The following is a 17,630-nucleotide window of genomic DNA, read 5'->3' as shown; positions in this document are numbered from 1 at the left end:
TACAATTAATTGAAAAGTGTTTTCTATTTCCTTGGGAATATAATTATATTGAAATATTAATAGAAAAAGAATATTAATTTGATAAAAGTGTGACGTAAAAGTAATTAATTTTCTTATTACTTTTTTCTTTTTTGTCATATCTTTATTGCGCATTTCGAATTTAGTACAAAAATCTCCCGCGCCGAGTTTGGTAACACTGACAAATGTGATCAGCTGTTTTGCACGTGTTGTGTTTTATATCGAGTTTTTACCTGTTGCACAAAGTAAGTCTTCTGATAATTTTATTCATTTTATTTTAAGTTTATTAAATTTTTACATTAATAAAGTTTTTCTTTATAATAATTGAGTTACGATCTTCTTTTACAGTTTAACAAAAAAAGGAAAATGTTTAATTTCAAACCAAGTGATTTTATGAATCAAATACAAACCCAGGCATTTGGTGGTGAACAAAATAGTTTTTTAAAATGTTTTTATCCAAATAAATGTCACGTTTGTCATCGTCTTGACAATAAAGAAAATCCACTAAAGAGATGTTCCAGTTGTCAATTAATGACTTACTGTGGAAGAGACCATCAATTAAAAGATTGGAAAATGCATAAAGATTTTTGTAAAATTCTCAAAGAAAAAGGTGGACCAGAAATGTTTAGTAGTCTAAAGGAATTATGTGATCCAGTGAATGCTTCAAATGATATGAAATTTCAATTATTAAGACAACGTGTAATGCAGAAGAAAATAATATTTGGACAATTAGTTAATAAATTGAAGAGACCGCCCTTCCTCTACGAAATGGAAATGATTATGTATCCGAGAATTTGTTCAGTATGCTATGAAAACGATCAATCATTGTTGACAAGTTGTTTAAATTGTCCACAAGTCAGTTTTTGTAAGAAGCACAAAAACGATCCAGCGCATTTAAAAATTTGTCATCTATTTAAACGTGCTTGTGAGATGAATGTTTCGGATCCACAACTGATTGCCTATTTTCTAATGGAAGTGAAACAATTTAAAACACTTGTATTGCATTCACAGAAGAGTGGTACACGCCTTCCGAATTCAATGGAGAATTTCTTGACAAACGAATCGTGTATCAAAGTAAAACGAACTTCCAAGCATGAGACAATAATGTCGAAAAATATTTGGGAAATTTATTTAGCCGATTCACTTTGTCCTCCGTTAACAATTTTGTATGCTTTGGAAAAATTGCAATTTTCCAGCTCTTCGAATTTAACGATTCACTTGATGGGTGCAACCGATGACGAGATAAGAAAACCAATTTGGGAATTAATACTGCACTGGCTACCGGAAGTGATTAATTTAAATATCACATTCATTGGTCCTGAAATCAGTGCCAATTGTGAAATTCCAAAGGGAAATTTGTGCTCATCTTGTATTAAAAGAAAGGCACATATGAATCTTCAGATTAGTACGGAATTTTATCAAAGTTTTATGAAATCGTCCAACTATGTAACACCGAATTTTCTAGTCGCCTACAATGCTGGACTTCATGCCTATCCAACTTGGTATCAAGCTATTGAATTGGTAGTGAGACTTCGTTGTCCTTTTATACAGACGTCCTTCACGGAAATAGAAGCCGATCAGGATCATAAAATGATTAAAAGGATTGTACCTGAAGTGAAGTATTTCTATTTTGGACCTAATCCATTTGCGAGCTATAAATGCGAGAGGAACAGTGATGACGAACAAATATTTGCACGCAGCGAATATCTAACCATTTACGATATCAAATAAAGGAATTGTAAGTTAATTTTACTTTTCATTAATTCTTTTTTCTATTATTTGATTATTTAAATAAAATATATGTAATTGAAAATTTTTTAATTTAATATTAAAATTTTCAAGTTTTAATTTAAATTAAATTTAAATTTAAATTAACTTCTTAAATTCAAAAATTAAAATTAAACTAGCAATAATTCTCGCTGACTTCTCTCTCACTTTTTCAAATAAAATTAGCAATTTTAAAAATAATAGAACGTAAAAATTTGTAATTCAAATTTTTTTGTTTATAAAAATAAAATATGAATTATTAGAATATATAGTTTTAATATTATTATAATTATAACAATCATAATATATTCTGACATCGGAAATTCAGGAAAACGTCAAGAATTTTTATTAAAAGTACTGAAAAAAATTAAATTTTTAGAATTCATAAATTCTGATTTCTTGTGTCTTTTGTTTGACTCATAAACAATAAAATTACCACAAATTCTAATACAAAACCTAGTATTTTTTCAATTTCTGACAAAAATTTCTTTTTAAATAACTTAAATCTTGAACAACTATCATAAAATAAATAAATTATTTAATGAATAATTTTACTTAAATATTTCAAACTTAATTCAATTTTAAGAGAGTTGCGTTTACAATTTTCATAAATAAATGAACTTCAAACGATTTGAATTTGAAATTTTTTAAAAATTTAATGTTGAATGAATTTAATTGGAAATTTTAATGAACTCTAAAGTTGTGAAAAATTTTATTTTCATAATTCAAAATCTTCTAAAATTAGTTAAATTTGTCAATATATATTTAATTAATTATTAAAAATAATAGATTTATAGAAGAATATTAGTTAAAAACACTAAAAAAAAATTGAATTTTGAAGAAGTTACAAATAATTGCTGAAATTCAATTATTTTCAAAAGTGATGAAATTCTTATCATAAAATTCAATTATATTCCAAATTTACAAAAAAATCTCCACAAAATTTCAATTATTACTTTCAATATCTATTATTTTCAGGAATAAAATTACCCAAAAGAATTCAATTATTTAAAAACAATTTTAAATTTTAATGAAGTTGTACGCAAATATTTAATTATTTTTATAGATAATAAAAATTTCACAGGAATTCAAATATTTAAATTTTTTATTGACGAATTTTAATAAAAGTTTTTAGAAAATTTACATTTTTCAAGGAATTTGATTTAAATTATTAATTCTTTTAAAGAATTTTATGAACAAATTTTTAAATAATTGAATTCTTTTGACGAATTTTAATAAAAATTTGTAGAATAGTTACATTTTTCAACAATTTTTACAATTAAAGATATTTGTAAATAAATTTAACAGAACATTTTTTTCAACAAAATTTTTTCCTTTACATATTTTCTAAAATTTCAAAAATGTTCAGTTTCATTTTCAATGAGATTTTCTAATTGACAAATATAATTTATAAACATTTTTTTCCTATACATTTTTAAAAAACTTTGAATTTTATTAAAACAATTGAAATTAAGAAATAGAATTGATGCAAATTATTTTCTTATGAGAATTGAGAATTTTCTACAAAAATATTAAGTAACGGAAATATCTAATGTTTTTCTTCCCAAAAGAGAAAAATGAGTTTGTAAACAATATTGTTATTGAGAAATAAAAATTATGCATGAAATTGGTATATTTCCTACTTCTTAATCAAAATTTGTTAACAATTAACAATTTTCTGGTATTTTTTATAAATAAAAAGGAAAATAATTTCCATAATAATTTAGATCAGTTAAACGAATTTGTTTAAAAAAAAAGCATATCACAAACAAAATGGGTATATTTTTTATTTGTTAATCATATTTTTTTTTAATTTTCTAATTTGTAATATTATTTTATTATAAATCATGAAAAAATACCTGCATATTTTCGATTTGTCAAACAATATTTTTTAAAGAAAGAAAAAACAAAAGCATACACAAAAACTGACTTCAAACTGCGGACAGAATGAATAAAAGAATACGAAGATTAATATACCTAGTTAATAATAATAATTAATAATAATAATAATTTACAAAAATATATGTTATAAATGTACTTTTACAGGTTCTGACGAAAGTGATGAAAAAGTTTTAAAAACCTATTTAAAACTTAAAAGGATTAACAAAGACAAAAGAGAAATTGTTATTCCATTATTCAGTGATGAAACTATTTGTAAGTGCCTTTAATTATTAAATTAAGATATCGTATTTATAAAAAAAATAGAGTACATACCATAGTATTGAAAGTATTTTCCATTGTACTATAAATTTTTTTATTTTCATATTTGACAAAGAAAAGTATCTATATTGTACACAAGAATCTTTATTTTTTTATGTTTTGTAAATTAAGCGCATAGTTTCTAAAACATTCGTTCTACGTATTTTGTAAACTTACTAATTTTTAAATTATTTTCAAAAAATAAATTCCATGAACGGAAATTGTTATTATTAGTAAGTTTATTAACCAAATCGTAATCACCAAATCACCAATGATTAATAAATATTTTTGAACTACTTTTTAGTTTTTTTTATTTGATTCTAAATTTGTGAAATTCGCTTAAAATAATTAATTCAAAAAATGTTCAACAAGTCCGAATTTTTATTAACTTTAATATAAAAATTAATTTAATGTAATTTTTAAATAAATTTAACGAAAAGATTGAATAATGAGATAAAGGATAACTTCAAAATTTTCCACTAAATTTTAGACTAACTCTTAATAATTTCTAGGAATAATATTTTTGTTTTAAAAATATTAGAATTTGAATAACAACACTATAAACTGTCATTTGTACTTTTTTTTAATAATAAAATTTTGCAATTATAAAGTAGTGTACGTTTAATACATTTACAAAATTAGTCTCTAAAAAATTACAAAATATATGTACAATAAAAATGCCACATTTACGTTTCAAAAACGTTTCAAATTTAGTAAGCGATACAAAAAATTGTATTAAAAAATTTCTATTTTGTACAATATTCAATTATATTTAAAAATTATTGAAATTCAGCTCCGTCAGATATTAAATATTTACAAAAAAATAATAATTAAGTACGCTGTCAACTTCTTAGTTCATCTCTTCAGTCAGTATCGAAAATCTGAAAAAGAAAGTGAAACTTATAATAAAAAATATAATTATCAGTATTTTATAACTCAATATTTTTATTATAACAAGCCTCGAATCGATTTTAAGCAGCAAAAAATGTCGGTTTAGTCGATTCAAAGTAGAAAAAGTCATTTTCTCTATTCAAAATTGTCAAAAAAAATTTGATTTTCTATTTCCCTGATTTCTAGAAAAAATTGTAACTTTTTCTCTTATTGCAATAATTTAATAATAATTTCAATTTTAAGTTTTTCAATAATTCAATTACTCCGAATAATTTTTTACATTTGTTAACATTTTCTTTAGAATTTTTAATTAAAGTTACTCCAAAATGCAATTTTCAAAAAATTGAATTTGAAACCTTTTAAAATTTAGTTATTTCTAAAATTATTGTTTACTATAATTCTTCAAATATTCAATTATTTTCTAGAATTTTTAACTAAAATTCTTCAATAATCGATTTTTTTTATTTAGTTTAACATTATTCGAAAATTCAATTATTTAAATATGTAATACAAAAATTCAATTTTTTAAAAAATTTCAAACTGCAACTATTTAATGGTTTTTTAAAAAGTTTTTAAGATGAAAAAAAATTCAAGGATTATTTAATAATGTTTAGAGTATTTTTAAAGAACATAAAAAATAATTGTCAGGAAATTAAAATTTTTGTCAGTAAAGTTAGGGAAATAAAAGGAAAAAAAAATTTTTGTCAGAGAAATTAAGAAAATTGAGACTTTTTTCGATTTATTTAAAAAAATTGCTACCTTTTTTCGACTTTTCTTCCAAATATTGCAACAAAATACCACATTCTTTAATTTAAAATGCAACTTAATTTCTTTTTTTATAACGTGCAAAAAATAACTATAAACAAATCTTTCAAAAAATTATTTTTGAATCATTTTTTAAGATAATTAAATTTTTCAAATATATCTACATATAATGAAATTCTTTTTGAATAATTGAAATTTTGTAAAATTTAATTGAAAATAATTAATTTTTTTCAAGTATTTCGTTACAATTATTTTTGAAAATCTACTTTTGAAGAATTTTAATTACAAGTTTTCAATATAATGGAATTATTAAAAATTTTAATGAAAAATCTTTGAATGTAAACTTAAAAATGATTGAAAATTAGCATCAAATTTTTTAAAATGCAATATTTTCAGTATTTTCAGTTACATATTTCCAAAAATTCAAATACATACAAAAAATAATATTTTAGAATTATTTTTAACATTTTGGAGAAAAAGCCCTGATAAAAATTTTTAATTAAAATTCATCAAAAAATTAATTAGTTTTCTCAAATTATACAAAAATTCTTTTAAGAAATTCAATTATATTCGAAAAATTGCATTAAACTATTTTTAAAAACTAATTCTTAGAATTATTTTATCATTATTATAAAGATTCAATTATCTTCAAACAAAGTAAATAAAAATTTACTTTTTTAGACTTACACATTTAAATTTCGGAGAAATCATGGTCATATTTATAATTAAAATTCTTCAAAAATTTGATTATTTTTATTTATATTTTTTAAAAATTCAATTTTGTCAGGGGAAATAATTTTAATGTCAGTAAATTGTTAGGGAAATTTTTCACACTATGAAAATTGAAATAATTTGCATTTTATAGCAAAAATGTTGTATTTTCTTGCATTATGTAAAAAAAGTCTCATTTTTTGAAAACAATCGATAAAAGTCCAAAAAGTCTCACAATCTGAGGTTTGTTATAATTATAACAGTAAATAATCAATTTCTGAAATAAAAATAATAATAAAATAAATAATTTTTAATTACCTCATAAAATCTGTCTTCTAGATTGAAAAATTTATTGTTCAATTCTTGCACCTCACTAAGAAAATTTAGCAATTGATCATTGCGATATTTTAATTTCTGTATTTCCGACGAGAAGATCTCAAATTTTTGCGTGAGTTGTGAATTTTTCATTTTTAATTCGGCAACTAATTCTCCCTTTGATTTAGTATTCTGATCAGCAGTTCCCTCATCGAAATTGTCATCGTTTAATAAGGCATCGGCAATTTTAGGCGAATCATCACCATAAATACTGATATAATAACTTGGATACACAACACTTCGACTTCCTCTCTGTGGTCTCAAATTACCAAAAGGGTTGATGATAATTTGTGAAAATTTATTAGGATTCTTGACACAATCTTGGAGACCAGCTAATAAATCCGCTTGCGTTATTGCCGTCAAAACAATGGGTGTATTCATTTGCGTTATTATATTCGTCGACTCCATCCATGTGCTAAATGTCATATAATCAATGTCGAAGGCAACAATAATATCCGGAACATTGAGCGTTTCATTGTAGTAATCTTTGTATAACATGTAGTGTGCTTCAACTTTTAATGTTCTTTTAATTCCTTTGCAAAGATCACACAATTTCGTTGGAACATTTCTGGGCAATCCTTGACAGCCGATTAGAACAATTTTTAATGATTTTAATTTTGGAAACCAGTGGAATAAAATTTCCCATTCATTGTGATTAATTTCGTCCATACGCTTTTTGCATATCAAGTGAATTTGTAATTGTGAACATCGTGTGAGATTTAATCGCTGTAAGGCGTAAATGACAGTCACTGGTCTGTAGAAAATTGACGAAAGATGCATTTGAACTTCAGTGGCATCGAAATATAAGTCACTGTGATATGGTTTCACGTACTCGAGAAGAAACATTCCCATATTTACTGGCAGCGGTGTATATTTAGTGTTCCTTGGGAAAACGCTAATAAAATCACTAAATTGTATTGATTTGAATAGCATTGAAAAATGGTCCAAGTAAAAGCAAAATGTAAAGAATCGACATTCCCTCTGATGATTAAGATCGTTAAAATGTTTTATACAAAAATTAGCGTGAGGACAATTTTTACATGATTTCACCAATCTTGGATTACTCTCGTTACAAATTATGCAAACACGTGGATAGAGAAATACCTGTTTTTCACAATTTTTCAAAGTTCTGTTCAATTGCATCTCCGCCAAATCGATTAGATAATTTTTAAATGACGTATCATTCATTGGCATATTTTGAAAAATGTCATCTTTATTTAAATTGGTTTTGATGAATTTTAGAGCATTACAAAACACCTTGTGATCATCGCGATGTGCCAATTGATGTTCACGTGAACAATAAAATACACTGTCACAATTTGAGCATCTTTTCACTATTTTATCTTTACTCAATTGAATGCAATATTGACAGACATTTGCGTAGAAGAAATTATTGCAAAATTCCTTATGGATCGTTTCATCAGTTACAGCCTCCTCCGCTAGACCCAATGATGTCCTCATATCACCGAAAGACAACATTTTTACAGATATATGAGGAGAAAATGTCAAATTCACGCAAAAGTACTAACTGAGAGTAACTAAATTTATTTTATTCTCTTCTTATCAGAGAAATTTTCACTTCATCATTCCTATGACCTCTAAAATTAATTATTTGTATTTGTATTCAATCGATAACTATTATTCGAAAACACTTTCTTTGAAATCAAACATACAGATAGTTTCAAAATAAAACGCGAACCGCAGTATTTAATTTATTATTAATATGTATAAATTACAAAAAATTTTATTTTCAAATATCAACTTTAATTTTTGAATAATTTCAGATTCACAATTTAAAAAAATTCATATATTAACTAATTAACGAATATTATACATTATTTTCAAAAACTTTAGGGAGAAAGTACACCATTACTTTTAATAATATCAAGAAAATAATTTAAATATTCCAAAAAATTATTTTTGAAGTAATTTTTTGTTAGAAATTCAATGGTCAGAAAATATTTTGACTCTTTTTGAATTTGTAAATTTCTTAAAAATTGGTGGATTGTTTTTCGGCTGAAAATGCTAAAAAATGCCATTGTTACGAAATTCATTTATTTATTTTTTCTAACTAATTTCAGATCATAATTATTTTATTCTAAATTTTTTGTAAATAAAAAATTTGATCTGAAATTAGTTAGAAAAATAAATAAATGAATTTCCATTTGAAAAAATTGAGTAACAATGATATTTTTTAGCATTTTCAGCCGAAAAATAAAGATTTAAAAAAAATGACTATTGAACTGCTTACAAAAAATTACTTTAAATTAAGTTTGTGGAATATTTAAATTATTTTCTTGATGTAGTTAAAAATATCGGTGTTGCCTCCCCTTAATAAAATTCTTCAAAACTAATAAGTTATTGTGGAAAAACTAATTTTTTAATGCAAAATACGTTGTTTTTAATAATATTAATTTCTAAAAAAACTAGGTAGATTTTATTTGTTTTAATGTAATTTCTTAAATGTAGAATTAACAAATTAATAGGTATAAATTTTTTTAAATTTCATATCACTTTTGTTCTAATTATTTCAAATCTTTACAAATTTTAATTTAGAGAATAAGTTTTATAGTAAAACTAGCTGTCGTACCCGTCTTCGACGGGTTTTAGTTTCTACCAATACATTTAAGTTTCTACCAATCTGGAAAATCAGGAAATAGCTAGGGAATTTAATTTGACCGGAAAAAAATAATAATTAGTTACCATTATAGCTATTTTAGTAGGAAAATATTACTATTTGAATCAGTGATTGACTTTTTGTTATCAAATTAGTTATTTTAACCAATTCAAATGCAGAGAACAATATTTATCAATTTGTAGTACTTTAATTAATGTATTAAAAAAATTAAATTTTCCATACAGTTTTTGGAGTTATAGTAGAGTCTAATTGGAACTAATTGTATCGCAAGTAGACCCTACGTTACGACTGCTAAAACCTAACATAAGACCTAAATTTTAGGCTGAAAGTAGGGCTTAAATTTTGACTCGGGTCTGTTTTCATAAATATTATACATCAATAAAAATTGAAGTAAAAAGCAATTTTTTAAAAGCGAATTAATATAATGAAACTTTTTCTTAATTTGATAGGAAAATTCCCGGTTCGGCATATTCCCAGCTTTTTACAGTTTTTCCCGTTTGGTAGATACCCAGTTAAATGTATTAGTATAAACAGAAAACTGTACGACAGCAAGTAATACAATCTATATTTATATGAACTTAAGAAACAGTATTTTCATAAAATAAGTAAATTTTTATAGCCATTTGTAGATTTATTTATGGATAAAATCAAGTAAATTTAAATTTGACAAAAAAGAGATAAACCGTGAAAAGTTTGGACAAAGCAGGGAATTTTGTTAAACAAAAATAGACACCGTGTTAACTTTTGTCTTTACATTGCTCAAAACATCTCTTAAAGTTAAATCTAGAGTTAAAATGAAAAAACGTTTTAACATGTAAGTTTTTGCCTAGTGGCATAATATGCTTGTATTGTATCACAGGTGACTTACAATTCTTGACATCCTGCGAAATCATTTTAATCATAAAAAATTTCCATTTTCAATATTTCTGAACTTCTTGAAAATATTAGATTGATTTGATAAATAATTTTGAATTGCACTATTTTGACATCAAAATATTAATCAGAGACTCCAAAAATACTACTGAATTATACTTCATATAGTAATTAGTATCGATTTTTTGATATATTGAAAATTTTTTTATATTTCTTGTAGGATAGTATTTTTTGCAAAATTATGATAAAATCTGACTAAATAACATATAATATTCATTTTTAGAAAGTTTAAAAGCTATCCATTAAAAATTGTGAAATTTGGAAATTTTCCATTTTTCAAGTTTTTGAAAATATTTTTATATTTACATCTTAGTTGTAGAATAGTATTTTTTGAAAAATTATGCTAAAATGTGACCAAATAACATGTAATACTCAAATATAGAAAGTTTAAAAGCAATCCATAAAAAAATGTAAAATTTTGAAATTTTCGATTTTTTGAAAACATTTTTATACTTACATATTAGTTATAGGACTTTATTTTTTGCAAAGTTATGCTATAATGTGACTAAATAACATATAATACTCAAGTATATAAACTTCAAAAGCAATCCATGAAAAATAAAAAATTTTGAAATTTTCGATTTTTTGAATTTTTTGAAAAAATTGAATATCTCCCGTTCTAATTAATATTTTTTAAATCTGTAAATTTATAAACCTTCCTTGGGTCAATACCTAATAACCTACCAAGTTGGACTTAAATCGATTCACATGTTTTTGTGTGATTGGGGTACAAAGTTTTTGTGACAGACAAACATACATACATACATACATACATGCATACATACATACATTAAATTTTTTAAGAACATTTTTGGAATCTCTGATGTCCATAATAACTAATCATGTTAACATTTTGAAGTTTTAAGCAATGTACAGACAGACATCTGATTTTATTAATAAGGATTTTTGCAAAAAAAAAATTTGAAATTAATTTATCTTTCATAATTTTGCGACAATATGTGAATTTTTTTCTATTTTAAAATAGAACATTTTTGGTAACTTTTTATACTAATTTTTATGTTGCTTTTTGTAATTTTGATATTTTTTCTTATAAGTAAATAAATAAAAAAAATTTTAAAGTCCTTGAAATCATGCAAAGAATTTTATGAAAATTGTATTCAAAATAATCGAATTAATCTGAGGAATGTTAATATTTATAAAAATAATGGAATTAATGATAAGAATATTATTAAAATTATTAAAAATAATTAAGTTAAAATTCTATTGAAAATAAATGAATATTTATAAAAATTATTAGAAAATATACTTGATTTGTTTTGAAACATTTTTATTAAAGTTTTTGAAAATAATGTATAATATTAGGTAATAAATTAGTTAATGAAAAGAAATATAAAAATTAGTATAAAAGTTATCAAAAATGTGTTATCTTTTAAAATAGGAAAAAAATTCACATGGAAAATAAATTAATTTCTACCTTTTTTTGCAAAAACATTATCACAAAACATGTTCTTTAAATTTGTAAGGATTTGTAAAGTAAAAATTTGAAATAATTAGAACAAAAGTAAATACGAAATTTATAAAAATTAATTTGTTAATTCTATACATAGAAAATTACATTAAAATAGATAAAATCCACTTTTGTAGAAAATAATTATAAGAAAAAAACGTCATTTTGCATTAATAAAAATTAGTTTTTCTATACAATAACTTATAAGTAACTTCTATTTTTATGAATAATAAATTAAATTATGATTTTTGATTAAAATCAATTTTGATTAATTAATTTTTGTTATTATTTAATCTTGAAAACATTACGTTAAGAATTAAATATTTTTCTTACAATTAAATTTTTTCAAGAAAAATAAATATCGCAAAAATGAAATCTATAAATTAATAAACTGAATCATATTTGATATCAAATTATATTTGTCTTTTATTTGAATATAAAAAATATTTATGCACCTTTATTTTGTAGACGTGCTAAATTATTAAACATTTATTAACGTATTTTTAATATTTTTTCCAATAAACATTTTGCAATATTAAAACTTTTAAAAACATTTAAAATTAAAACGGATGTTTTTTAAACACTTATTTTTTTAAATACTTCTAAATATCAATAACGTTCTATAGACATGCCAAAAAAACAGAAAGATAAAAAATACCAGAACGAGAAGTATTGTGTGATAAAAAAATTCTATACATTGTTCTTCTTCAGTCTTCTCGAGTTTTTTGAATTGTAAATGCTTCACCATACTTCTGACTGAAAAAAACAAATTCCCATAAAATACATTAATTTAAGAATATATTTTTTTTGATAAAAGACTTACGTACAGCGAGGTTATCATCTCTTTCGACAAATTTTTGATGATTTTCAGTCTTCTCACTAGTTAAAAATAATCCAGTTAAATTTGTTTGAATGACTTTTTGTCCCAATTTTGTGTAGATCATTACTCCCGTATTTCGAAAAAATACATTAGTATTAACAACATCACGATAGGGCCTCAAACTGGCAAATGGATTCTTTAGACGAAATGTATAACGTGCTGGGTGACCAAAGACTTCCAACATTATTTCGTGATCCGTATCAATTTCAGGTACACTGTAAGTCGTTAAGATAAAGGGACAATCCACTTTTGTCAGTAGTTTTAATGATTCAATCCAAGTATTATAGACTTTGAGACTTGCATTGAAAGAAACGACGATATTTGGTTTTGTGAATTTTTCACTCTTCCAATAATCTTTATAGAGCAATGGATACGATTCGAGAAATAATTTTCGCGAATTTTTAGTACAACTTTTACAAAGTGGTAAACTTGTTTCATAATTTACTTTCGAGCATTCCGGTCCAATTAGGATAATTCTCAAGGTGACTAAATCCGGCAGCCAGTGAAATAAAACTTCCCAGGACGATTGGCTCACTTCTTCGTAATTATTAGCTCCAATCACGTGAATTATCATTGTTTCTTCGTTTGAATAACGAATTTTTTGCAATGCATAAAGTACAGTTAAAGGTCTCGTTAAATGTTCCGACATGTACATTTGAACTTCATTTCGTTTAAAATCTTTTAAAATTGATTTTTTACATCTGCAGTGATAGTCGAGAAAATCTTGCATATCATTTGGAAGACGAGCTTTTTTCATATTGTACTCAACACTTTTAATGACACCTGGAAATTTAAATAATAATTAAAAAACAAAAATAATGAATTTTCGAAAGGGGTCGTTCATATACCACGTGGACAGTTTTGAGGAGAGGGGGGATCAAAGCAAATGTTTACGTGGACCCAGTAAAAAACCCCTTATATTTTGTTTATCCTTTTTTCAAATTTTGTACCATCGTTTTAAATAATTTTAAAAAGATTTTTTATCAAAAAAATTATTTTTAAAAGTACCAGACCTCAGATAGGTACTATGACCTATTCGACTATTTTCAAAAAATGCAAATGTTTCGACTTATTTTCAAAAAATTGTGATTCTTTCGCCCGTTCTCAAAAATATTACAACAAAACACCACATTTTTAGTATAAAGTGCTATCTTTTAAATTATATTTTTAAATAATTTTTTAACCATTTATAATTAAATTTTAAAAATATACGTATAATTAAAAAATGTTAGAATAATTAAAATTTTGTAAAATATAATTGAAAATAATTTATTTTTTAAAAATTTTATTAATATTTTTGAAAATCAACTTTTGAACAATTTTAATTGGAAATTTTGAAAATAATTGAATTAATTCTAATTTTTGAAAATTCAATTATTTTCAATATTTTCTATTACATATATACATTTCCGAAAATTCAAACTCATGCAATAAATAATAACATAAAAATTTTTGAGAATTATTTTTAACATTATTCTTATTATTTTATTATTATCATTCAAAGATTATTTTAAAATATTTTTAAAAAATTATTTTTAAGAATTTCTTAATTATAATTTTTTTGAAAATATTATGTATACCATAAGTAATAACTTTAATAAAAGGACAGTTACAGTTGCAATTACAGGGTTCGAACTAGGTCCGTAAATTTGCTTCAAGTCCGTAAAGTCCATAATTTGATTGAAAAAGCAAGAAAGTTCGCAGAAATTTAATTATGTTCAAAAATTTTGTAAAATTCTCATCAAAATTTAAATTATATTTATAAATAATAAAATTCTTCTCCGAAATTCAATTATTTCCAAAAATTTTAATAAAATTCTTGGCAAAAATCCAATTATTATGAAAAATTTTCATCAATTAAATGATTTTCAATATCTATCTTAATAAAATTTTTGCAAAAGAATTCAATTATTCAAAAAAAAATTTGATAAAATTCTACGCAAACATGTAATTATTTTCATAAAATAATAAAAATTTCTCAACAATTAAATTATTTACAAATTTTTTATAATTTTCTTCGCATTAATTTCATTATTTTCATAAAAAATATAAAATTTTTAAAGGTATTTAATTATTTTCGTAAATAATAAAATTCTTTTTAGGAATTCAATTATTTTCATAAATAATAAAATTTTCACAGGAATTTAATTATTTTCAAACATAATTTTCATAAAATTTTTCGAAACAAATCCATTATTTTTTAAAATGATTTTTATAAAACTCTTCGCTAGAATTTAATTATTAATTTAAAAAAAATGAAACTTCTTCGTAAGAATTCAATTATGTTTGAAAATGTTAATAAAATTCGTTGCAAGAATTCAATTATTTTTAAAAATTTTAATGAAATTCTTGGTATCAATTCAATTATTTAAAAAAAAATTTGATAACATTCTCGGCAAAATAATAATAATAATAATAAAAATTCACGCAGAATTCAATTATTTACAAATTTTTTATAAATTTCTTCGCAATAATTTCATTATTTTCATAAATAATAAACTTTTTTACAAAGATTCAATTATTTTTAATACAATTTTAATCGAATTCCACAAAAAATGTAATTATTCTTTGAAATTTTATTAAAATTTGTCAAAAGAATCCAATTATTTAAAAATTTGTTGATAAAATTCTTTATGAGAATTCAATTTAAAGAAAGATTCAATTATTCAAAAAGTTATTAATTTTTGTATTTAAATAATTAAATTCTCGTAGAATTTTCTAATAAAAATTGATTTAAAAATGAACTTCAGTTAAAATTTTAATAATTGAATATTAAAAGCTTTATAGCATGAATTTTTAGAAATAATTGAATTTCGAAAAGATTTCAAATCAAAATCTTTAAAAATTTGAATTTTTCATATATTTTTAACTATTTTTTTTTTGAAATTATTTCGAGTTTTTAATTTCTAATATAGGGGAGGATGGGGTAAGGATAGTTAGTTGCTGTTATGCTTAGACGGCTTGCTCAAAAATCGCGTAATTCATAGTATATTCGCGTTTTAACACCAAAAGATGATTGTAAAAATTGCAAGTCAATCTGTCACCATTTGCGAAGTTGGGAGATTATTTTTGAAAAAAGTCTGTTTTGCTAAAATGTCAACGTAATGTTTATCATATTGTTTTCTACATTAGAATTTCAGAATATTTTTTACGTAAAATGTTTTCCGGAGTGGAATTTCCTGCTAAACACGAATATCGTATTTATTTTCAAATTAATTCACGTCGTTCCTTAAAATTTAGAAAAAACTGAAATATGGACTCATGGGGCAAGGATAGTTAGAGATAATACGGCACGGTAAAAGCGTGTTAATACCATTGAAAATTTTAAAAAAGTGTTTAATTGTTCTTTTTAGGTTGATATACATAATGGTGCGTAATTATATACGGAAAACGAAGCTTATGACCAAGAAATTGGTGGTCGTCTGAAAAAAATTGTTTAAACTTCTGATTCTAGTTCAGATGAATTTTAATATAATAATTGCAATTCAGAAAATGTCCCATACATATTTTTAATACTTGGGATATCAATATTGAATAGTCTAAATCCAGTAAAATAAAAAAAACAAAAATTTACTGATTTTCTATAACATTTTTGGCATTCGAATTCTTTTAACTATCCTTGCCCCGGTACTGGGGCAAGGATAGTTAAAAATTTTTGTTTACTTTTTCATTCGTATCTCGTAGGGATTTGAGTCTACAGTAAAATAATGTACAGCAAAATTATAGCCAAATAACCAGGCTTTCCAAAAATACTTTTCATTTGCAGATACATAATCAAGTTTGGCCGCTAGATCCGAAAAGGTCTTACCTAACTATCCTTGCCCCATCCTCCCCTATATTTAATTGAAGAATTTAGGAATAAATGAAATTTTGTAAAATTGAATGGTAAACAAATGAATTTGAAAAGATGAAAACAATTTTGAAGAATTAGATATTTATATAGTATAAACCAATTTATTTTAAAATATCGTAAATATATTTTTTATTAAATATTAATTTATTTACCATCATAAAATAAAAACCTTTTTTATAACTATAAGTTTTCATATTTTACCAAAAATATTAATTTCTCACAAAAAAATGTCCACGTGGTATATGAATGACCCCAAAGTAAAAAAAATTACCTGGAATCGGCGCAGCTTTAAAAGTAATTCCCATAGCATTTAATAATAATCCTTGGGAAAATAATTGACAATCATCATAGTGTGACTGGTGTGACTCATTTTGATAATGTTTTTTACAAAAACATGCGTGTGGACAATTATAACAAAACATTAAACACTTTGGATCACTTTCATAACAAATGGCGCAAAGTTTTGGAAAAAAAATTAACGACTTCTCATAGGGAATAAGTTTGCGTTTCAATTCACTTTCAAAGAAATCAACAAGACAATTTTTCCAATCGATTCGTGTTTGTTGATCGGTTTTCATTCTTTCAAATAGATTTGATCCACCAAATTTTTGCAATAATTTCGTTGCGACATGACAAAATTCTTTATGAATTGGCCAGTGTTCCTTTTGATGTTCTTTTCCGCAATAAAAAACCATTTTACATCGTGTACATCGTTTTAATCGTGTGTCACGCTCATGTGAAAAACAAATTTGACAAATGTTTGCGTACGAAAAGAAAAATGAAAATGCATATTTTTCAATGCACGTGTTTGAGTCATTTATTCTCAAAACTCTACAAAGATCCTCCTGTTTGTACATGTTTTTTTAAAGGTAACACTAAAAAAAATACCTTTTCAATATTTTAATATTTGTTTCTCTTTTAAAATTCCATAATTTTGTAGAATAAAAATGTAATAAACAGTAAAATCACAAACAACTGTGTTGATAATTACAAAGTTTTTGTGTACAACACGTCCACCAACGTTCAAAACTTAAATAATCACATTTTAAGCGGGAGTTTGAAATATTTAGCAATAAATTTGTGAAAAACATTTAGATAAAATATTTTCAAGTTCATATAGTAATTTTATTCT

General features: G+C 23.5%; 4 protein-coding genes across 5 annotated transcripts in view; 1 reads left to right on the top strand and 3 right to left on the bottom strand.

Moving 5' to 3' along the window:
- Positions 1–17,630, bottom strand: part of LOC122497704 (spermine oxidase-like) — a 56,853-nt gene that overhangs the window by 37,964 nt on the left and 1,259 nt on the right. The window lies entirely within an intron of this gene.
- Positions 122–4,280, top strand: LOC122497712. Its single transcript, XM_043604987.1, has 3 exons — positions 122–263; positions 367–1,756; positions 3,832–4,280. The coding sequence occupies exon 2, from the start codon at positions 385–387 to the stop codon at positions 1,747–1,749; it is 1,365 nt and encodes a 454-aa protein (XP_043460922.1). The 5' UTR covers positions 122–263; positions 367–384; the 3' UTR covers positions 1,750–1,756; positions 3,832–4,280.
- Positions 4,550–8,295, bottom strand: LOC122497707. The gene is made up of 2 exons (XM_043604981.1): positions 6,670–8,295; positions 4,550–4,865 (listed from the first exon to the last, which is right to left on the bottom strand). Exons 1-2 carry the CDS (start codon positions 8,203–8,205, stop codon positions 4,848–4,850), a joined length of 1,554 nt encoding a protein of 517 aa, XP_043460916.1. The 5' UTR covers positions 8,206–8,295; the 3' UTR covers positions 4,550–4,847.
- On the bottom strand, positions 12,243–17,518 carry LOC122497706. 2 transcript variants are annotated; one of them, XM_043604977.1, is made up of 3 exons: positions 16,770–17,518; positions 12,589–13,428; positions 12,243–12,521 (listed from the first exon to the last, which is right to left on the bottom strand). In XM_043604977.1, the coding sequence occupies exons 1-3, from the start codon at positions 17,353–17,355 to the stop codon at positions 12,358–12,360; spliced, it is 1,590 nt and encodes a 529-aa protein (XP_043460912.1). In that variant the 5' UTR covers positions 17,356–17,518; the 3' UTR covers positions 12,243–12,357. The 2 variants fall into 2 exon arrangements, with proteins under 2 accessions (XP_043460912.1, XP_043460915.1); XM_043604980.1 differs by having other exon boundaries at positions 12,357–12,521; positions 12,593–13,428; positions 16,770–17,508.

Source organism: Leptopilina heterotoma, unplaced genomic scaffold, assembly GCF_015476425.1.
Source record: "Leptopilina heterotoma isolate Lh14 unplaced genomic scaffold, ASM1547642v1 Lhet_135, whole genome shotgun sequence".
Classification (NCBI taxonomy): domain Eukaryota; kingdom Metazoa; phylum Arthropoda; class Insecta; order Hymenoptera; family Figitidae; genus Leptopilina; species Leptopilina heterotoma.
Note: the sequence above shows the minus strand (reverse complement) of the source record. Positions and strands in the feature narration are given on the sequence as shown.